Source organism: Leopardus geoffroyi, chromosome A1, assembly GCF_018350155.1.
Source record: "Leopardus geoffroyi isolate Oge1 chromosome A1, O.geoffroyi_Oge1_pat1.0, whole genome shotgun sequence".
Lineage (NCBI taxonomy): Eukaryota > Metazoa > Chordata > Mammalia > Carnivora > Felidae > Leopardus > Leopardus geoffroyi.
In genome coordinates this window covers 48,296,785-48,322,941 of record NC_059326.1, presented here as the reverse complement: position 1 = coordinate 48,322,941, position 26,157 = coordinate 48,296,785, and the positions used below count along the sequence as shown (strand labels likewise).

The 26,157-nt window shown below is 39.9% G+C and overlaps 1 protein-coding gene across 11 annotated transcripts in view; it reads left to right on the top strand.

The window, feature by feature from the left end:
- KLF12 (Kruppel like factor 12) overlaps positions 1–26,157 on the top strand; it is a 444,745-nt gene that overhangs the window by 417,016 nt on the left and 1,572 nt on the right. For 10 of the 11 annotated variants that reach the window (XM_045478937.1, XM_045478928.1, XM_045478895.1 and 7 more), the window contains one exon: positions 16,102–26,016. The exons of the other annotated variant lie outside the window; for it this stretch is intronic. In XM_045478937.1, the coding sequence (XP_045334893.1) occupies positions 16,102–16,283 (182 nt within the window). In that variant the 3' untranslated portion in view covers positions 16,284–26,016. Of the gene's footprint in view, positions 1–16,101; positions 26,017–26,157 lie in introns of those variants that run through there. 11 annotated transcript variants of the gene reach the window in all.

Sequence of the window (26,157 nt, the reverse complement as noted above, 5' to 3'; positions counted from 1 at the left end):
ATCTTCATTTCTCCAAACCAGGTGTCCTCAGTCATCTTAGCCACGTTTTTCTAGCTGTATTCCAACATGTCACTGTGTCTTTTAAAATTTTCACACCACAAATTGAGGAAAGAGGTTTTCAAATGCAACAATTGTATTGTCTTCTAGCAATTGACTCTCTTTCTTAAGTCAGCTAAATCAAAATGTGCTGAACACTACATCTTGCCCATCCCTTGTACCTATAACAGGTTTCTTTTAAAACCTAAACATTCAGGGGCTCAGTCAGTTAAGCATCCAACTTTGGTTCAGGTCATGATCTCACAGTTCATGAGTTTGAGCCCCACATCGGACTCTGTGCTGACAGCTCAGAGCCTGGAGCCTGCTTTGGATTCTGTGTTTCCCTCTCTCTCTGCCCCTCCCCCACTCACACTCTGTCTCTCTTGCTCACAAAAATAAATAAAAAATTTAAGAATATTTTTTTAAACCTGAACATTCAATGTTGTGTTTATAGTTAGACCTGTCCCTCAAGGGATGGCTCCCTTGGGAGTAGTGTGGTTCCTCTCCCTGGACACTTTTCACTGCAGGCTGGCTGGTCTCTTGTAGGAGATACAGGCCAGAATTGATATTCTGAGGGCTGCACCTGCCCTTTCAAGTCTGGGAAATAATTATTCTATATCCATTTGATATTGGGGCCCATTCTCCCAATAAGTTGAAATGACATTGAACTCTCTCCCTGCCCGCCTTGCATTTAGTATTTTAGTTCTGTCCTTCAGCTTCTCCATATTTGCCAGGTATTAAGTAGGACAGGTTCAAGGACAAAGCCCTGAGATGTGATCTCAGAGACTTTCGTCCAAGTGGGTCTTAATTCATTAACGAATAGCTAAACATCCACCTAATCGTCCTACCTCCAACCCATCTTTCTTGGTCTCACAGCTACATCAGAATGTCCTTGTGAAATCCCTGCTCCAAACCAAGGCATCCCAAATCCATTCATCGACTTCGCAAGGAGATTCTTACTCTGCGAGACATAGCCTCCTAAATTAGCAAATAATAGTACTTCTAAAAAGAAAGAATGGGATTTGGTTGATTTACTGCCACTTGGTTCAGAGGGAGCCCATACTTGTTTCTGATTTATAATTCTATGCGAGATTTCTCAACTTTGCGTTCAAGATGAAATCAACACTAGCTGTATAGGGATTGAGGTTGGCTTGCTTTGCTTTTAACAAATATCTTAGCCTTACCTTTGCTCCAGGCACATTGAGTAAGTTATTTGTGTGTGACCAATCACAATGAGTGTAGCATGTGGGATTATAACATGACTTATAAGATCTACGCACGCTATAGGAGGTGAGCAAGTAGCCATGAGAAATTTTCTTTGATAAAGTCACATTAATTTTACCTTTAACACTTGATCTTTTGTGCATTATTAGCACATGACCTGTCATCTATTTAGGACTCACGCAGTAAATTGAACACATTGGTAGAAAAGAGGAACATTTTCTAGATAATAGCAATTTAGAGTAAAAAGAGAAATTCTACAGAATGCCTTTTTAAATTTAAAAATGATGTAAGTATACTGTCATGACTGTGCAGTTTAGATAATAACATAAATACTTGCCCGAACATTTTTAAATGCCTTTACTAACACTCGCCTGTGGTAAATTGTTTAAGGCACAGTAAAAAGGAGGAAAAAACTGTATCTCAGCAATCCTATACAACAATCCTGTCAGCAGGTACATTGTTCCCCTTCACTGGTATAGATTGTGTCTCCTCTACGTGAAGCAGTGGACAGTGTATTTAAAATGAATGTGCAGTATAATGAAATTAATGGCCATCTAAGCCTTTGTTCTACATAACTAGCATGTTACTATGATTTTCCCTCATGTCAAGAATTTTATTACTTATTAAATGATCTAAATATAAGTTTTAGAGGGAAATAGTCTTACAAATCTGGAATTGCTATTTACAATTCTCTTATTTTCTAAATATATCTATCATAGTGTTTTCGAAAATGCAGTACGAGACATTCAGGCATCAGTGATTCCTTCAGCCACTAGATGGTGCACTACAACCAGCTGTTGGGTCTACTCTAAAAGGGTCTGAGGGTCCCCTGGAACCCTCTGGTGATGTGTGGAACATGACGTCATTATCACTGTTCTGCAGAATGTTGCAATTTAATTATGAACAAAGGAAAGAAAATGTAAAGATACTTTTTAAGCCAGACTTTTTAAAAAGTAATTTTAGCATATAAAAATGCTCAGTTTCAAATGAATCTGGGAATACTTTATACTCCAACTCGATATCCTACTCTGCAGTAAGTCCGTGAGCCTCATTTAGCCGTGTTGTCCAATATTCATTTTAATTCATATGAAAACTATCTGCCTGAATTTTAATCATCAGTAAATGTAAAGCAATCACATTCCTTATCTATCAGATAAGTAAGCTTTATCAGAAGTAACTCATGTCTGAATTTTACACATCAAAGAAATTAACTTATATGGATGCTTTAAAATTATTAACCAATTGCGATTTAAATCTATAAAATGTGTCCTTCCCTACCTCCACAGATGAAGGCAATGATACATTATTTACCTCTTCCCTTGAGGGATGATGCTTTTGTAATTAATATCATTCTATAATTAACATCAGATAATGATTGTGCATTTGGAGAACACACATGTGTGCATGCACACACATTCAGACACAACATCTATGCTAAATGCTTGCAGATTCCATGCTTTTTCACCTTTCTTACTTGCCTCATCACTTTTCACTGCTATTCCCACATTTCTTGCTTCTAATTTGACATCGGGTTTAACTGCGTGAGATTTCGAAATGGGTTCATGATATTCCTACAAAGACATTCGTGAGTTTTGTGACAGCTGTGCACTTGAGTGGCCTTTTGTTCAGAGGTCTTGTAGTTGCCAGATCAGGTAGTGGGGTGCTGCTTAGATTTTCACATCTATCTTCATTAATTAAATAACTCATTCGTATAAAGCTCTGTGTCAGGTCCGCTGTCTAGATTTGTTGTTAGATAAAGCATAGGGTTTAGTGATGCCAAGATCATTAATCACTGAAGAGCTAACCAACATTTTTCAGGCACAAATCCTTTCCCAACAAGTTGTTGGTAAGTCTCAGGCAAACAGCTCACAAGTATGAGCACATTGGTACTTGCTGAGAAATAGGAAACTATAATAGAAATAGAACTAAACTGAAGTCAGGAGACAAGAGTCTGAATCTGTCCTTGGCCCCTAACTGAGAGATTCACTTCACTCTGTGAGTCTCAGGTTTTCTGTTTCATTTTTGTCTCTGACCATAAACGTAGCCCATTGTTGCATAATTACCATAGGGGGCATTATTTTTATATCCCCAGTAAATGCAGTGACTAACACATCTCAAGGGTTCAAGAATTATTTGTTGAATTGAAATTGTGTACGTATGAATATTGACGTGGGTATATGTTGTTATTGTAATCGTAGGTTCAAGGCAAAAAAGTGTGCATCATTTAGTATACAGTCATCATAAGCAGCTATAATAATGTCATCTCTGTACTTCAGACTCTCCTAACTTAAAAATTTTGTGATTCAGAAAAAGTTCAGTGAAAGCTGTTACTTAATAAGTCCTCTTTATCATCATTTTGATAAAATGATAATGTAAATAATCCTATAAGGAATATATGTATAATACTTAGTAAAACATAGTTTTTCATTTGTAACTATGTCAAGAAGCATATGTACAAAAAGCATATGTACGAAACAGATTCAACATGACCCATGTTTATTGAGCATTTTCCACGTCTAAGGCATTATAGATTTTTATCTTGAAAAAGGCAGAAGGAGGCATAAGCCCCCATCTTCAATGAACTTGCCCTTAAGTGTACTAGATAAGAGTTGCATGGATAGTCATAACAGAGGTCAGTCATAACAGAGGTCAAGTGTGCAAAGCCCTATAATAAAGGTCCAAGCAAAAGGACAATAGAACACAATAGGAGCTGTCTATGATGGCCAGGGAGTTTGGGGACACCTTTGTACTCGGACATAAGGCCCTTCTCCTCTGACTCCTGTTAAACCTCGTTTGCTTGACCCTAATCCCAATCTCCCCCTTTCCTCAGGCAAACAAAGGAATAGCTCTCCAACTGTGCTCGGTGTGTGGAGCTCATTCACACATTTCCTCCTACCTGAAATGGCCTGCCTGAGGGGCCTCCTTTCTTCCTGCTTTGGTACAAATGCTATTAATTTTTCAACACTTATCTCAGTGTCCCCTTGTCTGTTAAGCCATCTGACTACCCTCCTTCCCTAGGCAGGTAGAACCTTCCATGACCCTAGAGCTCTGGGGCATCTCTGTGTCACACAGAAAGGAGGGTATGTAGGAAACACTGTGGCAGTAGAAACAACAAGGACTGGCATCTGATTGGACAGAAGGGGAGGGAGAGGGAGGCTTTGAAGACCGCCAGCGTGTGTGGTTAGGAGGGGGAAATGCTATGAACAGACATGGAGACCACAGATGGGAGAGAGCTGGCATTTCCTGAGGACCTGCCAGATCCCAGGCACTGTGCTCAGCTCTAGTAGTGCCTTCCCTATTCCCTATTCTAATTGTAACTCTAAATACCCTGAAAGGTGAGAGTACTTACCCACTATCAGCAGTGACTGAGCAGTGGAGCTGGGATTCAAACACCAGTTTCTCTAGAACCTGTGCTGTTGTCACGACACCCGCTCTCAGGCAGGTTTGCTAATAACCTGCCAGCCTCACCACTCAAGCCACATTCTCATGCATGTCTGGCCAGCACTACCTAGGTACCTGTTTAGTGACTGTCATTCAGGTGCTTTGAAGTAATAAGATAACAAGTGACTTCATATTTTTAAAGCTTTTCATTAATGTGAACTGGTCATTCTTCGGAGTCTATTAAAATGTTACTTTGTTAGAAAGCCAGTGAGAAGGCAGGACCAGAAGCATTAATAAATAAATAGGCAGCTTCTGAGTACTTGTGCAGTGCACAGCACTGTGCACAGTAATGGGTACGCTGTGAAGATGTGGACGGCAAGGAGTTTTAAGTGTGGTGGGGGAGACAGCCATGTCTGCAAATATCTGCTGGTGTGAAGCAGGATAGGAAAGCCTTGAAATGAGCTTGGTACAAGTTTCCGCAGCAGCACAGCCAGGGTGATGGGTCCTGATGGCACGGGTGTGGTGAAAACCACGTACCCACCCCAGCGAGCAGGCATTCAAGTGCCGTCTGTAAAAAGGAACTGGAATAATCTGGATGGATACCAAAGTGCTGTGAAAGTTGTACTTGTTTTCATTTATGGAGGAGTTACTCTAACCTGTCCTGGAGAGTTACCATGTGGAAGCATGCTGAACCTGATAAGGTTCTGATCTGAATCTGAATCAGATTAATGATCTGAACGCGGGTACCAGTGCTGTACGTACTGTATTTAGGCATCTTATGACCACGCTCTGCATTTTCCTTCTTTTACTTTTGGGTTTATTTTTTATTTTTATTATTTTTTTTTAATGATTATTTATTTTTGAGACAGAGACAGAGCATGAACGAGGGAGAGTCAGAGAGAGAGGGAGACACAGAATCTGAAGCAGGCTCCAGGCTCTGAGCTGTCGGCACAGAGCCCGACGCGGGGCTCGAACTCACAGACCGTGAGATCATGACCTGAGCCGAAGTCGGACGCTTAACCAACTGAGCCACCCAGGCGCCCCTACTTTTGGGTTTATTTTATCCAGATACCAATGAAAATTGTGTTGTAGGCAGGAGTGGGATAATAATTTTCCCAGCCCTTGTACTTTCTTGTGTTCTATCGAAGAATGGCTAGATTGTGAGTTTGGGTCATCTTATCCTGAATGGCAAAATTAACTATTACTGATACAAAATTGGCGGGTTTAATGGAACGATTAAAGATAATGAGGAGCTGTATTTTTACAGAAAATATATCCACCACTAAAGAATATATAAAAAATAATGTTTATTTATTATACTTATGATAATTCAATAAAAAATCTTCATAACTAAGAATAGAAAGAATTATAAAGTACATGCAGTGTTTTTTTTTATTTTTTTTTTTAATTTTTTTTTTAAACGTTTATTTATTTTTGAGACAGAGAGAGACAGGGCATGAACGGGGGAGGGTCAGAGAGAGGGAGACACAGAATTTGAAACAGGCTCCAGGCTCTGAGCTGTCAGCACAGAGCCCGACGCGGGGCTCGAACTCATGGACCGCGAGATCATGACCTGAGCTGAAGTCGGCCGCTTAACCGACTGAGCCACCCAGGCGCCCCAACATTGTTTTAAAGATTACAGTAATTAATGCTCATTTGAGTAGCAAAATAGAAGGCTCACTCACAGGTCATGTTAGTAATTTCACAGGTTTAAAATGAGATATTTGTAAACCAACCCTTTAAATAGCACTAGTTTTAGATAAAATCTCCCAAACTTATTTTCCTTTTCAAAAATACATATTGGGGCGCCTGGGTGGCGCAGTCGGTTAAGCGTCCGACTTCAGCCAGGTCACGATCTTGCGGTCCGTGAGTTCGAGCCCCGCGTCGGGCTCTGGGCTGATGGCTCAGAGCCTGGAGCCTGTTTCCGATTCTGTGTCTCCCTCTCTCTCTGCCCCTCCCCCGTTCATGCTCTGTCTCTCTCTGTCCCAAAAATAAATAAACGTTGAAAAAAAAAAATTAAAAAAAAAAAAAATACATACTCTCACTCATTAGAATAGAAAAGATGGTAGAATGAGTAGAATGCTAGCAGTGGCTCTCCGCCTCACAACATAGATTGCTCATTTTTTTAAGTAAGCTCTACACCTGCCATGAGACTCGAACTCTTGAGATCAAGAGTTGCACACTCCACCAACTGAGCCAGCCAGGCACCTCCCTTAACCCTCTCTTAAGTTAACTGTGGCAAGTTATATTTTAAGAGAATGTGAGCTCTTTGAATTAAAATAGTGTCATTCATTTAAGCAACAGTTACCAGCAAGGAGCTGCTGCCCTAGGCCCTGGGGATAAGTAGTGAAGAAAGCTTGAAGCCCCCCTCAGTACTCAACTGCTGAGGGGCCGACAGACAGTAAAACCAGCAGTCACAGTGGGGTGTGAGGAGAGTTTAACATGGGCATGTCCAGGGTACCGGGCAGCCACGTGGTCAGATTGTCTTTGAGAACATTTTCCTTCAATGTATTGCAGATGTTATTGGAGAGGGTAGGACATGAGACAGGGACACAGAACCATTAGAAGTTGGTGTCAGTGGAAGGTGGCAAGAACCTAAAGAAAGGCCGCTCACAACTGGGGGGTAAACTGGAGAGGACAGCTGGACAGGCAGAGCTGGCAGGTGTAATGATCAGGTCGGGGCAGGCAGAAAACTCCAAGAAATCCCTCCAACTAGAGAACTTTATGACTTGACACCCGAGTAGGTAGGATTGCCTTTTTCTCTAGAGAGCAAAGCAGAAGGAGAAACTGGTCTTTTTTAGGGGGTAGCTGCTGAGTAAAGTTTTGGTCATGTCGAAATAACCTTTGGACTACCACCTCTGTGGTCGACCTCTCTGTGGTGCTTAGGAGAAAGACTGAGATGTAGAGACTTAGGAATCTTTTCCATACGAGTCGTGGTGGAAGCCGTAGGAGCCAAGGAGAACTTATGCAGGTGAGAAGAAGTCAGAGTCAAAATCTTGGTAAACATTTCAGGGACGGGTAAAGGAAGAACTCTCTGCAAAAGAAACTAAAAGGAAAATGTAACCAGAAACATAGGAAAATAAATATTGTCACTACATGGAAAAATAAACTCAGAATAGCCAAATAAAGTATTACCCTTAGACCTTGAACATTTTACTTTCAGTAAAGTATGTTTTTATTATAGGATATTTTAGGTCATTTATATTTGATTTCTGGATGAGAAGGGCTAGCTAGTCTCTGTGTTAACACATTGTCCTGCAAGTACTAATTCACATTTTCAATCTGCACATCCGGCTCTGACCAGATATCCTGGTTTATTAAAGCAGTGACTTAAAGCGTTGAGAGACAAATATAGAGGAGAGGTTAAAACTGAGCTCTGGAGCACCTGGGCGGCTTCGTCGGTTGAGCGTCCAACTTTGGCTCGGGTCGTGATCTTGCGGTCCGTGAGGTTCGCTGCTGTCAACGTAGAGCCTGCTTCAGATCCTCTGTCCCCCTCTAGCTGCCCCTGCCCCACATGTGCTGCCTCTCAAAAACAGATGAACATTAAACAATAACGAAAAAACCCCTGTGAGCTCTAGTATCCGATTCCCAGAATTCAAATCCTACCTCTATCACATACCAACTCGGGGCGAAATGGAGTTGGTTACTGCAAAGCGTACATCCGTAAAGCTCTTAGAACAAAGTGCTGTGTGTGGAAAGTGCTATATGCTTTGGCAGATATTGTTTTCATCAAAGATACACGTTATGGAATTGCATGGGGAAGAAAGAACAAATCCACTTTGTCTCATTTACACATAATGAAAAAAGACAGTTAATTCAGTCCAGACAATTCAGTGGGGCAGAGACTAACATTGATTACGTATTTAATTGAATTGACAAGATCAAATGGATCAAACAAATTATACAATACTAAATTATAAGATACTACATTGTTCTGTTCGTAGTTTTATAATTAAAATGTTAGGAAAATCAAGATCAAGATTGGCATCCAATTACCAGAAAACTCTTAATTCTTTTTTTTTTTTTTTGAAACATAGCAAACAGGATCTATTTTTAACTTTATAATTTATATTTCCTAGCAAAAACAGAAAAACCTTGAATTTCATAACTATAAAATTAAATATTTTATTGAGCACCTGTCATTTCTCAGGCACATGCCATATGTACTTTTAGTTTCCCAAGTGTAGGAACAGTGTTTCCATTTTACAGATGGGGAGACGATGTTTCAGAAAGCCCAACGCTCTAGCCTGAGATCTGATTGCAGATCGATGACTGAGCCAGCATCTGACCAGGCTTTCTGCCCGATTTCAAAGCCTATGCTATTTCAGGCCACCTTAACACCACCAATAAGGAAGGCAGCCTGGTCCACCCTGAGGACAAGTCAAGAGCTTTGTAATCTCAGCTCCAGGTTTATGTTTCCTCATTTTAAAAGCACCTAATTTCCTCCCAGATCTAAAATTGTGTGAACTTTTATGAACTAAGGTAATAGAAACCAGAAGACAAGATAGGAATCTTGATTCTGCCCCCCCCCCCGCCCCCCGTCATATGCAAATACCATTCCTCAAGTGAAACAGATTGTCACAGCAAATATGTTGAGCCTTGAGTGTAATGAAGCTCATTTGTCAGCGTCTGGGGCCCCATAACTTCATAAAAGTTAAACAGGGACACATTTCAGAAATGCACTTCTGAACTGAAAAAAAAAAAAAAAAAAAAAATGCCTGTGCTTCCTGCTGCAAAAGGTGTTCCTTTTCAGTTGCTTGAGAAAATAGCAGAGAGTAGCTGATGTGAGAACATGGGTGTTTTGTTTGACCCAGACTTTTCAAACTGCACATTCCTCTTATGTGTATTGCTTACACGTCATTTTAATATGAAAGGGCACCTGTCTTTTGTCTCAGTACACATTTACCTTTCAGCATTTCAGATGGGAAGATGGGAGGTACCTGAAAAAGTTATTTTTGTTTCGTGGGTTTTGGGAATCCATTCAAGACCTGGTGTTTTCTTTAGACTTTATTATGCTTCTGCTGGGTAAATGTCATGGAAGTGCATTTAGTGACTCTTAATCCTTTTCTTTAACCAAAATTGAAAGAGACAGGGGTTCTCATAATAAATCAGTTTGTTGACTGTTTCAAGAAGAAAACCCTGACGTGAGTTTTCATTTTCTCAGGACACTTAATTAGACTTCTGTTTAAATAACGCCTGTGAATACACACACACACGCACACACACGCATACAAAATTGTATTTAGCTTGAACTCTGAAAGCGGAGTTAAAAAGAGTGTTTCATAACAAAACTTAACAAACCCCCTTCCTTGTTCTTTTTTTTCCTCTCTGTTTACTCTTTATAGGACTGTTCCACTTTAAAAAATAGAAGCTTTTTTGCTATTCGTTTTGGTTAACATTTTCCTTTTTCAGAGGTTTTCATAGTTTAGTCCAGGTTTTTTAAACAACAGAGGAGGACGGATTGTGCTCAGAAATAGCCGCATTCTTTTTTTTCAAATACAAAGTGTGGAAATGGCTTGGATTTGTCATGGGACATGGAGAACTTCACGCTTCAGAACTGAAGACCTGAAAGTTAGTAAACTCCCCAAGGTATGGCATGGGATTAAGCTACCAATTAATTACCTAGTTCATGTCCTTCGGTTTTTCTTAAACATTAGTAGCTTAATGTCTCAACTTAGCAAAGAAAAATCATCTAAACTATGACTTATTGGTAATGACATGTACCATGTCATTTTCTGTCATTTCATTATTTCGTGGGATGAGGAGAAGAAACAAAAGTCACAGGTGATCTGATGGTGGAATCAAAACTTACAGGTTTTTTTTTTTTTTTTTGAAAAATATTAACTATTCTTTCAAAGATTTTGCCACTAGGGATTCAAAGTGTACTTGTGAGTTAGACAAAAGAAGGAAGAAGGTGGGCATGCTGTTTTTCTTTTTAGCTTATTTCTAGAGAAAACAGTTTTGAATAACACATTTGCAGAAATCTAATTCAAATGAGTGTAAGGACAGTTCACGATTCCTGAAGAAATTACTGGAAATCGTGTTTACTCTCCCCAGCATCCTCCTGATGCACAGCAGCTGTGTACAATAGAAGCATAGACCCAGGGAGATGCCTGACTCCTTTCATTGTCCAAGCCAACGCTTTCCATAGGAAAATTGTCATGGGACATATACTCCCTATTCTGTGCCTACCACTAACTTCTTTGTAAATTTAGTTTTCTACTTTCCAGCAAGATTTTGGAGGAAAGAAGACAGGATGGAAGAAAGATTCTGTCTGTTCATTATATCCTTTCAGGGCTCATGTCTGCATGCTACAATATATCTTACAAACGTATTTATCATTTTAATAAGCTTTTCCTCACATCATGAAGTTTCTGTTACCCTAATTTGCTTACAAGATTGTATCCTTTAAATTGCTTTAAAGCACAAGCATAAAATAAAATACAGAGTTTAATACAATGCAGTGGCCGCTAAAATTGTTCTTCTATCTACTTCTGGAACTGACTAGTCCAAAAAGAACATTTATTGATTTTGTTTTTAATAAAATGCTAGGCCCTGGGCAGGTATAATCAAAACCTAGGTCTCTCTCTCTCTCCCTCTCTCCCTCCCTCTCTCTTTTGCTAATATATATGAGTTTTGTTCTTACGGGTTTAAATATAATTTATTGTCAAGTTAGCTAACATACAGTGTATACAATGTGCTCTTGGTTTTGGGGGTAGATTCCCGTGATTCATCGCTTGCATACAACACCCAGTGCTTATCCCAACAAATGCCCTCCTCAGTGCCCATCACCCATTTTCCCCTCCCTCCACCCCCGCATCAACCCTCAGTTTGTTCTCTGTACTTAAGAGTCTCTTATGAAAACCTAGGTCTCTGGAGTGAAGGGCAGAAGCCAGCTCTCCGCCTGATCAGAACAGCCATCTCCTCTTCTCACCCCGTATAACTCAGCCTCTAATTTTTTTTTCCTTTTTATTGTTTTCTTTTTCCCTTCTGTTTTTTTTTAAGCATGGAGAGAAAATACTCAAACTCTAATTTTATTAATGAGGCAATAGGGGCAAAGAATATTATGCTTAAGTTTTCATGGATACTAAAAAGAAAGTATACCTTTTTATAAGAAATTTTCAAGAAAAAACTCCCTTATTGCTCAATTAAGTTTACTATTTTCTAATACACTTTCTCCCTCCCCACTGCCGAGTAGAGAAGGTTTGCATTCTTCATTATATGCCTTCATTCATCACCTAGCCCTTAATAACTTAAAAACTTTTATCATTTTCATTGGTTTTATTCAAGAGTAGGGACATGTCTGCCTCTTGTATTTTTGAGACCTTTTCCTTGACTTCCTTTTTCTTTTTGAGATATAATTGGCATACAATATTAAACCAGTTTCAGGTATACAACATGATTCGATACTTGTATATGTTGTGAAGGTATCACTACGGTACGTGTAGTTAACATCTATCAACACAGAGATACAGATGGTTTTTTTGCATGACAAGAACTTTTCATTAAGATCTACTCTCTTAGCAACTTTGAAATACATAATGCAGTATTCTAACTACAGTCACCTGCTGTTCCATTACATCCCCATGATGTATTTTTTCTATCACTGGACATTTGTGCCTTTTGACTCACTGCACCCATTTCACCCAGCCTTGTCTTTCATGATCACTGATTGTGCCTTGATTCCACCTCACAGAATACTTCTCAGATTTTGCACAAAGTTTTCCTGCTCCAAGTCTGTGGGCTCACAGAAATCCTTGCGACCAGTTACTGCCTTCCCCAGTTATTTTAGGCCCCACCCCCTAAAATAGCCATGTCAGGAAAGATGCCAAACAGCTAAGCTACTTTCTGATCCTTCCCTATCAGTGTTCTCTCCCCCAGACTCAGTAGCTAGTCATAGAAACTCATCATGGTTCACAATGGCCTTGTAAGACGACTGTAGTGAAAGGGATTGGAGAGGAGCTTCCAGCATCGTGTAGAATCAGTGTTCTACACTATAGAATCTCTGTAAAGGTTACAGAGACATGCCTGACCCTACCCCATCCTGACTCTCGTAGGAAGACCCTCCTCATTTTTTAATGAGCAGAAAAGACCCTAAAGATATTTTTAAAACTCAGATTGGATTGGGTGAGCCTTTTCAGAGAGTCACTCAATCCAGAGCTCTCAGAGTATGTGGTGTGAAATATCATGTGTTTATTACTGAGTGTGCTGTTAGAATTTTAGTTGGGGTGATTAATGGAGAGTAAGTGATTATTCTATAGCCAAAATAGTCCCTCACCCACCCATCCCAAATTAACAGTGTGTATTATATACCCCAAGTCAGTAAGTTAATGTAATCAGGAAGCCTACACAAAGTTCAGGTGCCTTCCTAACATCCAGGATCAGTAAACTTTGTGTAAAGGGCCAGATAGTAAATATTCTAAGCATTTCAGGCCTAGATGCTTTATTACATTATTCTCTCTTGCAGTGCTCAATTCTGCCATCACTGGAAGACAGCCATAACCAATATGTAGACAAATGAACATGATTTGTGTTCCAATAAAAACTTATTTATGGACACTAAAATTTGAATTGCATGAATTTTCTTGTGCCATGAAATAGTGCTCTTGATTTTTTTCAACCACGTACAAGTGTAAAAACCATTGTAAGCTCAAAGTTTACACAAAATACAGGCCAAAGACCGGATTTAACTGGGGAACCACAGTTTACCACCCTCTGCTATAGATTTTCTTTTTTTTTTTTTTTTTATAAAAAAATTTTTTTAACGTTTATTTATTTTTGAGACAGAGAGAGACAGAGCATGAACGGGGGAGGGTCAGAGAGAGGGAGACACAGAATCGGAAGCAGGCTCCAGGCTCTGAGTTGTCAGCACAGAGCCCGACGCGGGGCTTGAACTCACGGACTGTGAGATCATGACCTGAGCCGAAGTCGGCCGCTCAACCGACTGAGCCGCCCAGACGCCCGTGCTATAGATTTTCAAGTGTAAAGGACATAAATGCCATAATTCAACAGCCAAAATGAAAGTAAAAGTAAGACTATTATAACTGTGAGGAAGAAATTAGAGAATATGAAGTGCCTACTTTGGAGGTGCAAGGAAGTCCAGAGAGCACCTGAGACAAGAAAGTGTCCCCAAGGCAGGCCATCCAAACCTCTAACATCCCTCCTGAGATGAAATTAGAAGCCCCTGTGTCCTCCTTGCCTCTGCTTATTTTCCAGGCTCATCCCAGCTGTGGGCCCTCTTCCCCTCACTCCATCTGGAACGGCAAGGGGAGTCGGACACACATGACCCTTCTCCATCCATCCTTCAATTTAGAAAACGCTGTCTTCTTTCCTTCATAACTTTACACTCTCTGTGGCTGGTTCCTGGTGACACAGGAGAGAGCTAAGAAATGCCCGTTGGTGACTGAGTCCGCTAGCTGAGCTCAGTGCCCCAAAGATGGATATGTTTTTGAAGACATGATTTATATCAAGCTCAGCTCCTTATCACCCATGCTCGTGATATAAACGTCACAAACGTCTAGGGATGGCATGTAAATAAAAGCATGTTAACAGTTGCCAGTGATATACTATGGAGGAGACACTCAATCTTTTCCAGTTAGGGGTTTTGCTGATTTTTATTATTATTCTAATTTCTGTTCAAGTTTGGTCAATAGACACCTGCAAATGAAGATTTTTCTGTCTGTAGGACATCCAGAATGTGTCAGAGGGTAAGGTTTTGGGTTAATCCACTCAGTAGGCTTCTACTTGAAAGGAGTTCTTTCAGAACAACCTGGAGCTTTCTGTGGCCCACAATTAGAGCATCAGCATTTCTAGATTTAATGGGTCTGTGCCATTCACTCACTTCTGAAAGGATCTCCTGATCCTGAAAGGGCCCATAGGGATAGCATTTATTTCAGGGTTGAGTGAAAAATGTTGGGTCCAGTTCAGGCTAGTTCTCCCATGTTGGTGTCCCTTGTACTCTCATGTACAGAGCTTCATAGTTCTGTGTGTGTGTGTGTGTGTGTGTGTCTGTGTGTGTGTGTGTGTGTGTGTGTGTGTGTGGCAGTTTTGTTGATTCATTCAAGAACTTGTCTGATATTTATTCTATCCTTTACCCCAAGGATACTGAAATGGTAGCAGCCTGGTCCTTGACCTCCACGTATTCAGAAACTGGTTGAGGAAAAGGCACCTAAATAAAATCTTTATGATACCTTGTGATAGATGATCTAATAGAAGTAAGGAATGAATAATTTGGGAGTTCCTGAGAAAGTAGAACCAACTTTGAGGATGTGACAAAGTTTTCATGGGAAAAGAATTCTACATTCCACTGTAACATAGTGAAAAGGGCTGGATTTGGAACCAAACGTTTCTTTTTTTCCGACATTGGGCAAGTTACTTTACTGCATTGAGCCTCAGTTTTCTCATCTGTAAGGTGGGGTTAGTAATACTCACTTTGCATAGGAATCAGCCAAAAACTCCCTTCCCTGTCGTAGGTCCTTTTCACCAAAGACTGTGTGTGGCCAGGAATTCTGTTGACTATTGGATGGAAGGAACAGAAGGAAAGATCACTTTTTGTGGGGTTGCATGGGGACAGGGCATCCATTCTGAGTGAGAGCCAGGAAAAAACACACCTGGGTCAACCATTGTCTCTCTCCCCCTGGGAGTTCGTTTGGACAATGGGTAGTGTATCTTTTCCCAGCAAAGCCTTTGCATATTTTACTGTTCTTACAAGTTGACTGAAGGACCTGGTCAAATTACATACTTCTTCAGACTGCTTTTCACCATGAGTTTCAACACTAAAACCAACTTGATGATTCCTCAGGGCTCGCTGTAATTAAATCACTGAAAAGGGTATTTAAACTTTACACTCTTAGCTATCTAGGATTCCTTTCCAGTAGACAAGCAAAAAGTAGATGGTTTATGAACGATAGGTACTTCATACCTAATTTCTGGGGAGTGGTGGAGTGCTTTACCTTTTAATGAGACTCTGTGCATATTCTCAGTGACTGATAAATGGACATTGTGTCCTGAAACAGCTTTAAACCATCCAAGTGGTATACATTTTGGGAGGAGTATTGAAACAAAACCTAACTAATTACCCTTTATAATTCTTTGTGAGTCCCAGCATTAGAGCCCAGTCAACCCTAAGTAGAGACCTAAAGTGCCTCTTGAGTCACCCAGTCGAGATGATATCCAGTAGTGATCAGTTTACGCCTTTCCGTATTTTGACCGGAAAGTAACTCCCCGGTAATTGAGGGCGCAAGCGTTAACTAAGTCTGCCAGATGTCCCAACAGGAGAGACGGGATTGAAACCCCCACCTGGCTGACCCCAGACCCGCTGGCAGGATGGTAAGGTTTCCGGACAGAAAGGTTACCAGATGGAAAATCCCCTGAGAACCGCAGTTGCCCCACCCCTAGTGCTGGCTTGGTTGTTATGGAAAAGTGATGGAGCACCAAAGCGTGTGTCCCTTTTTCTTCCAGGAGAGAAACCCTACAAGTGCACCTGGGAAGGCTGCACCTGGAAGTTCGCGCGCTCAGACGAACTGACAAGGCATTACCGCAAACACACGGGAGTGAAGCCATTCAAGTGCGCGGACTGTGATCGCAGCTTTTCCCGGTCAGATCATTTGGCACTGCACCGCCGGAGGCACATGCTGGTGTGAGGAATGCTACCCGTCCAGCTGAGCGTAAGAGCTGGATCTCTTAGCGGCACCCAATTCAGCAGGGCTGAATCCCCTTCACAGTGTTAACACAAAAGGGCATCACCATCCCACGATGTCTGAAACCAGAGCAGGAAAAAGAAGTAACACTTCTCCTTTCGGTCTGAAGGTAACCCCCATCACGACTACACCAGAAACGTCTTCTCGCTGGCCTGGGAGATCCGTGACACAAATGCTGAAGAGACAGGCATTGTTTCCCGTGCTGTGTACTCTGCCATTTCAAGATGTTTGTAGCTTGTACGTTTTCTGAGCTGTCAGACGTTTTGTTATCGATACCGTAAAGGTCGTCTACCACAAATTGATGGCTAGCGCAAGACCTTTTAAATTTGGATTCTTCTCCCATCATCCCACCCCTTACCCTCTTTTTACTGAAATTTTAGTTACTGTCTCAGTAAGATAGAACACACATCCAATCTGTTACCAGCAAGCAGCATGAAAGTAGAGAAGAAGAAGCCTGTTGGAGAGGTTCCATTACCTGAAAATAAAGGGGCGCTCAGGCAGCCCTTTGCAATAGTGATGACGGCAACTAGATATCACCCGCAACTTGTCATTCTGCCATGCCCTGAAGAAAACCAACATTGAATCTCTCATTTGTTTGTCGTTGATTGTTTTTGTTTTGTTTTGATTCTGTTTTGTTCATCTGTTCGAGCAGAGGGGCAGCGACATTTCAGTTGGAGCCTAGTCTCGGTGTCTGCCCTGGCATGGACTGGCACAGAGGTGTTCTGTAGTTGAATAGGAAGAGCCTGTCTAAAAAACTACTGCCCCACTTCAAATTGCAGTGTTCTGTCACCTAGGCATCATCTCTTCCTGCCCCTAGTATTTGATTACAAGGAATCAGGGGGAAAAAAAAAACAACAAACTTTCTTAGACACACTGGCACCAAGGTAAGAGGTGGGGCTGCTCGGGCAAAGTCAGTGAACATGAAAAATCAGACAAAGCAGAGATGGAATAATGCGCCTCTTGAGGAGAAAAGCAATAATGAATAAAAGGACTTTCCTACAATAACTTCACTGAGGACTCACGTTACCAATTTTCATACTTACTAAAGGGATTGTAAAAAACACCCTAGCATTTTAGATGTCTTGGTTACATTTAGAGCCCTGAGGTAATCTTTCTGCTGTTTGTTGTCCTGCTTGGTTGAGTACCACAATTAAAGATTATGCTCCCCTTTTCTTGTTTGAAAACAGTTATTTGGTGACGAGAAAGGCCAAGGAGGCATAGCAGGGAGTTAACCCTTGGGTTAATGGGTCAGTTCTCCTTGGAACCGAGTCAGTGGAAAGGGAGCGCTCCCCGAGGAAAGCCTGACATGGTGCTAGTTTCCTCACTTGGAGAGCCAAGGCCAAGTGACTCTCCAATAGGTTCTTCTATATAGACTTCATTTTCTAAACTGTATCGGAACCCAGGGGTTCTGCGCTGGCATCTACAGGGATGTTGAACCCACTCATCCTGTGCTGAGGGTGAGAGGAAGGAGATGATCATCCCGTCAGCCCCCTAAACTCACGAGCCTTTCTTGCAGCTAGCGAAGTACACAGGAAACAAAGCAATACATCACCAACAAGCATTCTTTCAGAAAAATTACCGTATTTTGTTTCTCCACTAAAAGCTGGGTTGTTTTTTTTTTTGTTTTTTTTTTTGTTTTTTTTTCAGCTTTATGTGGCTAAGGGGCTTGGTGAAGTTTTTTTGTTATTGTTGTTGTTGTTGTTGTTGTTGTTAAGATTTTTTATAGCTTAGATATAAAAGGTTGCCAGCATAGGCCTTTGCAATATATTTTAATCACCAACACTTGATTTGGGGAATTGCACAAATTAACCTCACAATATTCCTAGCTCATGTTTAAATGTTTGAACATTCTGAAATAATTTCCGGTTGTAGAACTATCCTTTTTGGGATCATCTTCTTACTCAGAGAAACTTTAATGATGAAGCAAGAACTATAAACATTGAAACAAGGACAATTCGTGTTGGATGGTATTAAAAGGAATTTGTTTTAAATGTTCAAGCAACAGCATAATGATTTTCAGGTCAAATTCTGTCTTCAAAAATACGTGCTCTGCATTTTCTGCCAGGTCTGAAAAATTCATCAGGCAATTTCCTTCGAACAAGGGCTGCGATTCTGTTGATAAACAGCTCCTTTTGCTACACAATCTTACTACCCACCAAGCACTGGGTTTTTTGGTTGTTGTTTCTTTGGTTTTGTTTTTTTTTTTTTCTCCTCTTTTGTTCTTCTTTTTCTTTTTTTTTTTTTTTCTTTTTTTTTTTTTACCAACTGGAAAGTTGTTTTTTTTTTTTTTTATCTGTACTGTATACGATTCCTACTTCTCATTGCTTGTGACCATTTTGGATAGAAAAAGGTTTCTTGCTACACACCAGTGTTGGTTACTGGTCAGTGGCAAAGAACACAGAGAGTGGCCAGCATGGCCTATGATGTCCTCACTGCCGGTCCTAGAACCTGGTTGGCTGTTAGTAGGTGAATCGCCCAGGTGCAGTGTAGACTTGATTTCACTCTGCCTACTCTCATAAGAGGGGCAATCTTTTCTCTGCGGAGAGATATCTTGAGAGTGTTACAAGTAGAAATGGTTTTTAGAATTTGTAGAACTGACAGGCAGTGGGAGCTTCCTGAGTGACAGCTTGACTTAAATTTAGCACAGAACTAAATGAGCTGCTCCTCTCTGATCACATCGGAAAGGTTCAGGGAAGTGAGTTTTTTCTCCACCCTCTGAAAGTAGAAACCAGACTGAGATGGAGATGGTAAGTTAACTGATAAAACCTGTCAGCATTATGACATTTCCCCCTTTCGACATAATCGATACTTCTAAGGAGAGATCCGAGCACAAGCAGTGAGTGAGTTGCTGATCTCCCCCTCAGGACGGAAACTTACTTGGGGCTCATCCCGGGACATAGCAAATTCTTCCTGGTGAGTTTCCTACCAGTGTTTCCCCATGGAAAGGAAAATGATTTGGGAGAGAAGGAATTGGATTTTTAAGTAGGAATATCTTCAGGCATGGAAAAGCCTCCTCCATTTCATCTATATCCATTCTAGCCTCTTTTAAAAAGCACAGTAGTAGACGATGAGCAACAGACAAGGGGCAGAATCCAAAGGATTTGTCAGTTGCCTAACTAGAAGCATTCTTTGGTTTTAAATTTGGAGCTGTTCAGTTTGCAGTTGGACACATGTGCGTGTTTGAGAACTACACAGACAGCTGGAGTGGCTTGAGGAGCTGTCGTAGACTTGACTATCTCTTTGTGGTGTAGAGATGGGAGCTCAAGAGACTTAACATTATTTGAAAGAGTTACAAGTTACTCGGAGGTTTTAATAGATGCCCTCCCCATATTCTGATCATAAATTGTTAGGAAAAAGATTCACGCTTCCCTATCCACCTCCAGCCCCATCCTGTCAATTATGTGTGGACTCTGAGAAGCCTGCTTGATAACTTGTCTTAAGTTGTATTAAGACATGTAGACGAAAATCCCTAATGGCTTTCCCATAAAGAATGTACTACTGCCTGGCATTACTTCGACAAAACACTATAGGACATTGATTTGCAAAAGCAGTTGACAATAACACAAACTGCATTTTTAAAAAGAGCACTTTTTATTCACTTTAAGTGGAAAATAGGAGGGGAAATTGTGAGGTGGGGAGAAAACCTTACAAAATGCTACAGTGTTTACAAATGCCAGTACTAGGGGATGAGAAAGGCCATTCTCACTCTGGTTGAAATTTGGAACAGCTTATACAAAGATGGTGTTCATTTTTATACAACTTTTTTTAAAACTTCAAACTTTGCCATTTCTGTTTTAAACGTAAATCTAATTCTGCACTTTGAAATCAGTTCATTAGAATAACATGTATATGGATAAAGATGCAGTATTCCTTATTCTGTACTTTATTTATTTATACTTACCAAAGCTGCAAATGAATAAATCTGGTGAGGTGAGGCCTTCAAATGTATTCCTACGCCTTTGTTATGTGGTTATGACTGCTAAGAAATGTAGCCATGATGTTGTTAGAAAGGTGTCTTAACATTTATAGCGAGGATTGACAGAATTTAAGCAGTGTTAAGAACACCAGCACCCATAATACACTGAGCTATAGTCTTCATGTAAGGGACTGAATGAGAGAGAACTCTCATGCGTCCTTTTGGGCCCGGGAAGCCTTAATACTCATACCGCATAGTCCCGTCTCAGATTTTGCTCTGTACTCACGCCGTAAATCTAGGAGGTTCTATGTATTCTGTAACTTCGTTGACCAAATCTCTTCCTTCAGTTTTTCTGAGGTAGTGCATCTCATTCAAAAATCTTTCCATTCAGTATGCTTTTGTTCTGAAAAGGGGTTTGGTAAGTCACGTCTTCCATATTACATTTCTACTTACCCCCACACTGCCTTCCACTTACCTGTACAGGCACCCCCACCACATACACACCTGTATATGCAGCAGCCAGTGGGCTCGTAAATATCAACAAAAGAACTTTTTTAAAAGAATGAATTTGTAATAATCCATGCTGTCTAGAAATGTAAGTTATTTACCTTATTAGGGAATCAGCTTATAATGCTATGTATGACTTTGCCTGCATTTTATAGTTAAGAAGTGTACATAAAAATTAAAAATACTATATTTTCACAGTTTCATTATAGAGTAATGTCTGTTTAGCGACCCATGTCCATTGGTACTTTAAATATGCTGAATACTGTGCAGTTGCAATAGAAATTCAGATTTTCGTAAGAAAATGACATAGGAGGATACTGCATCTTTAAAAAAAAATAGAGTGAAAATATTTTGCTGTATTCGTAAACGTATGTGATAGTGGAAAAGTATTTTCAAACTCACAAATTTTACAGAGGTTGTAAATAGTTTGATGAAGTATGTTGGGAAAAAAGAGCTTCTAGTTTTCATCACAATAAAAAAAAAAAGAAACTTGTTCAGATATGCCTTGTATATCGTACAATTAGCAATATTGCCATGGGAACTGTGTTCCACTGTGTCAGAGCACATTCTTTGTGCTCTGACCAAATGGAGTGGTCACTTGTCTCAATTTAGCCAGGACGGTTTAAAACACAGTGAAGTCATTTTAAGTTGCAGACAACTGATTCCAAATTCAAAATGTCTTTGCCTGAAGAGGAGAAAATAGCCGCATAGGGTTTTACTTGTGCTAACGAGAAGCATCTAGCAATTATTCTCTTTTCTCAATTATCTTCCTCCTCAGTGACCTAGTTTTTGATACCAAACAAAAAGCAAAAAAGCAAAACAACTATAAGGTGTTGGTTGATTCTTGTTTAATTCCAGAGGGAATGAATACTTTTAAGAGTAGCTACATGTTGACAAGATGAAGTGCTATGGATATGGCCACATGTTCAACGAATCTGTACTGGCAACAGGAATAAGCTAATGCCCATTTTCAGAAATGAATTAAAAGCTGAAAGTGCCTGTCAATAGACATTATGACCAATGAGATATTCCTATGCTTTTACACAGCAATAATTCTTCATTAGACCGGGTCTTTCCTCCACATTTGGGAAACACGCACACACACACACACAGAATAAATATATGCACATCGTAAATTGAACAGGTTCTAACACCCACGAAAATTCTTTTGTGATTTTTAAATATACCCAATCTTGTTTTACGCTAGTATTTCTTAATTTAATCTTACAGAATGTAAGAATGCAAATCTGAACATTAAGATTATCTTCAACATACACTCTGGAATATGGCAATTATAATCTTAAGGTAAAAACTTCACTGATTTGCCCCAAACTTGCAAAGCACTGTGTGTAGCTCAAAAGGTTTTGCTCAGTTAACAAAAGTCAAATTATGTAGAGCAAAACACTGGAGATACTTGTTTGTTTTACTTTATTTTGTCGACTAATATCAAATGCACAAATTCATCTTTACATTTCTTCATTTTCTTTTTCCCTAGTATTTTCTGTGATCCTACAAGAACCATTTTGGAATGAATATCGACACAATCATTTCTCTCTAAAAAAGTCCACTGAAGACTGCTGACAGTAAGCCTAGCTTTGACCAAGGTTTGCAGTTAGTCCTGGAAATTACCAGATTTACATTCAGAACTTGCCTACTTTTTCCTGTAATTATTTTACTGCTAGAAGTGGAGTCATGAATAGAAATATACAATGAGATTATACGAATAGACAAGAGCCCTGGAAATTCTCCAGCCTTACCATCTCAGAGCACAAATCCACCCAAACAAGCTATTGAGGGCTATCAGCAAAATTATACTCTTTCAGAGCCAAACATTTGGTAGGAGCAATTTTAAAAAATATAACTGTGATTAAACACTCAGGCTTTAGACAGTGAAGGCTACCACGATGGACAGTGGTCTCCATATTTCTCCAGAACCAGACCACAGGCCTAGAAAACCATTCACTATTTCCTTCTCTAAGTTACAGAAAGAACAAAAAGGAGAAGGAAATGTGCCAGGATAGGGTGTAAAAGAACCAATTAAGTGTCCAAGGAAAGCTGCTGGGTTCTGAAATCTCGCTGAAGTCAAATCTTCTAACTGGGCTGTTTCCTACAAGTTGTCTCAAAGTACTGAATGAAGTTGAAAGGTCAAAAATTTCGCAAACCGTGGAAACAATAGCTGTCCTTTACTAAACCCTTACTATCCACCAAGCATTCTACTAGGCAATTTTTGGACACGTTGCCTCTATTCCGTAAACAGGTCTACATTTTATAGTTGGGCAAATGGGGCACAGAGAGTGGCTGAGTCATTTGCAAACACAGAAATAGTGAACAGCAGAGTGGGAATGTGAAGCTACCTGTCTCTAGTCCGAAGGCCGTGTTCTTCCGACTGCACCGCACTGCATGTGGCTTCCCTGCAGCCAAGTTTCCATATTTCTAACTCTGAAGTAGTTTTATGGCTGGGTAGTCCTATTTTCCAAGTAAGATATAGCACATGATATGACACTGGTACCTAATATCTGAAATCAGGCTTCTCCTGGGAAGTCCTGCATTAAGGATCATTATAAACAAATAGCAATGATCAGCTGTCTCCCTGAATTTGTCACTTTCCTCTGAAATGTTTGGCCTAGAGATCCCAAATCCTGAAAACTCTCCCCTACTTGGTAGCATTTTAGCCAGAGTGGGTTTTCTCAAGTCTATGTATTTATTGGTAGGCATAGTAAAAGCCTTTCCGCCTGTAGACCTTCTAGAATCTGCTTAAATTGCTTTTGAAATGTACACCTCCATAGAACTCGTGAATATCAGCCCACTCTTGGCAGTTGTTAACGGGGCGGCAATCACAAACATTCAGATGACAAGCAAGGAGAGAGAACGAATAGTTCCTTTTCAGATTTCTCACCTGAAAGTACCACCTTGGAATGTTTTAAATAATCTTATGAATAATTTGTTTATAGTATTGTTAGTTTAATTGAATTTTATGTGAGAAGCTGTCCAACATCAGAGAAATCAACCGCCACCCCTTTTCTGTGTAGAACAAGGTCTTTGACAGTATTGATCCATGGAAGCACTAATGGGCTTAGAAAACATTAAGAGAATGTCATTTCTCATGGTGTTTCTTTTTTCTGAAAATGAATCCCCTGAATTATGATCTTTCTCCCTGTTACTTGGCTGAGGGAAGAGATAAAACCTGTATAAACAAATTCCCTTCCGTGCTGAAAGCAAGTGTTCTGTGTGCACAAGCCACTGCGGGAAGGGGCTCTCTTCTCTGTTAATTGGGTTTCACAAGCAACAATTTCTCAACAACAAAACCACAACTTTAAGTGAGTTGAAAAGAGATGAATAGTGGTAATAGTCACATCAGTACTTTTTTTTTCTCTTTCTTTCTGGGTTTCATCTCTAGAAATTTTAGATGTTTGGGACAATAGAGTCTGCCCTGTGTGCAAAGCAAGAACCAGACTCTGAATTATATCTTGCTTTTACCAAAGCAGGCCTACCAAGACGTTCACAGAGATTCATTTTTGGTGAAAAATGAGGGTGCATACGAGGGTAGAATTTGGGTCACATTCTAGTAAAAGTGCTCAGGTAATCAAAAAGTAAGACATTTTAGGGACACACCGACATCTTCCCCTTGCTAATTTCGTGCTCCAAAGATACAGTGTAAAACCTTATAGAAAATGCTTTCTCCCTACTTGTGTTTCTAGTTTTCCTATGGCAGAGTTTTTTAATTACACCCAGACTGCAATATATATTTTGTTCCTCAGGCTTCATCATGTTGGATGGGTATTGTTGAACTGGGGCACTGGTGCCTATATTCAAGGCTCTTTCCTATCAACTTGTCTGTCCACAATTTGTTGTGTTTAAAAATTCATTTAAAAAAAATCACCATCCCCCCCCCCCCCACCGACCCCTCGCAGAACGGTAGTTGTATTGTTTTGTCCATGTCTGTGTGGGACATGTTGCATCCCATGGCAAACCAACTCTCTGTGGATGTGAGATAACTACTTACAAAACCAGCTTGAAAACATCGTCTTACGTATTATGTCATCCTGCATCATAATGCAATTATGTGTATCATAACATGCTCATTTTAAAAAAGAGAAACCAGCAAATTCATGTTTGTCCATTGAAGAATGTACTCAGAACTTTCTGTGTTGTGAAACGATGAGAACAGACCACCTTTAAGATACCCACCTGCCACTTAAAATGACTTAGTTATAATTAGTAGTAGTCTAGACATTGCTCTTGGTGTGTGGGGGTCAGTTCAAACGTCATATTCTTTTAAATAAATCTCTCACTCGTATTTGAAAAATATATGGGAATAAAGAAAAATATCATCTTTGGCCAAATCAAGCAGGCATCTTTTTCCTTTTCCTTGACACTTAGCTCATTATACATGATGACTGGATCACAAGATCCATCTGTGTAAAAATACAAAAACATCCTTTGGTTTACAAAACAGTTATTCTAGGCTTGAAGCCTCTGAACAGCAAATTGAATAGATGTGCTGCGTCTGACTCACTTTACAGATGTAATTTTACAAAAGACTCTCGGGTCCCTGACCCCAGAGAGTTACAATGCCCAGAGGAGGTCCTACGCATTAAAGGATAAAACCCCCCAATGATGCTGGCAAGCAAATGTGTTAATTTCTTAAATCTTCATTTGGTTTTCTGTTCAGAGTTTTAATAGCAAATGAATTTATTTCTCCAGCTTATCTAAAGATCTAATTTCCCAATAGTTTCCTCTGCATTTATATACTCTGTAGTGTTTAGGCAACCCCTGTTATAAGTTTATTAATATTATGTAAGTGTTGTTCTTGTATTTATGTATAGTGTATGTATTGTAAATATACTCAGAGCTTTTTTCCTTTTACTGTAAAATGGTGATTTTTTTTTTTTTGCCCTATGATAATGTAAAGGGAGACCCTCCTAATGAGCCTCTCTCAGAGGATGATTATTCCAGTCTATTCTCAGAGATTTAAATGAACAAGTGTTATCGTTTTTAATGGTGTCTCAGACATATTCTGTTGGTGCATTGCTTTTCTGTATTCAACTTTCCTATGAATTGAGCTGTGAACCGAAATAGAGTTTAAACCTTTAACTGTATGCATTTGTATAATTATCTGAATGAAGGCATGAAGGTTAAATAAAGCATTTTGTATGGAACAAAACTCCCTAATTATTACTAAGGGTGACTCAGACACTTTGGAAATCATGGTTATTAACCATTCTAATTAAACCTTTGTTATGAAAAGTTTTACCACTTGTGTACAGTGATTTGAAACACAGAACGAGATATACTTGATACTAAAAAATGAACAGGGTTTTTATCTCATAACAACCGGCACCCAAAGAAGGATTCCTAACAATATTTTACTGAATACAAAATTAAAAAGTGGTC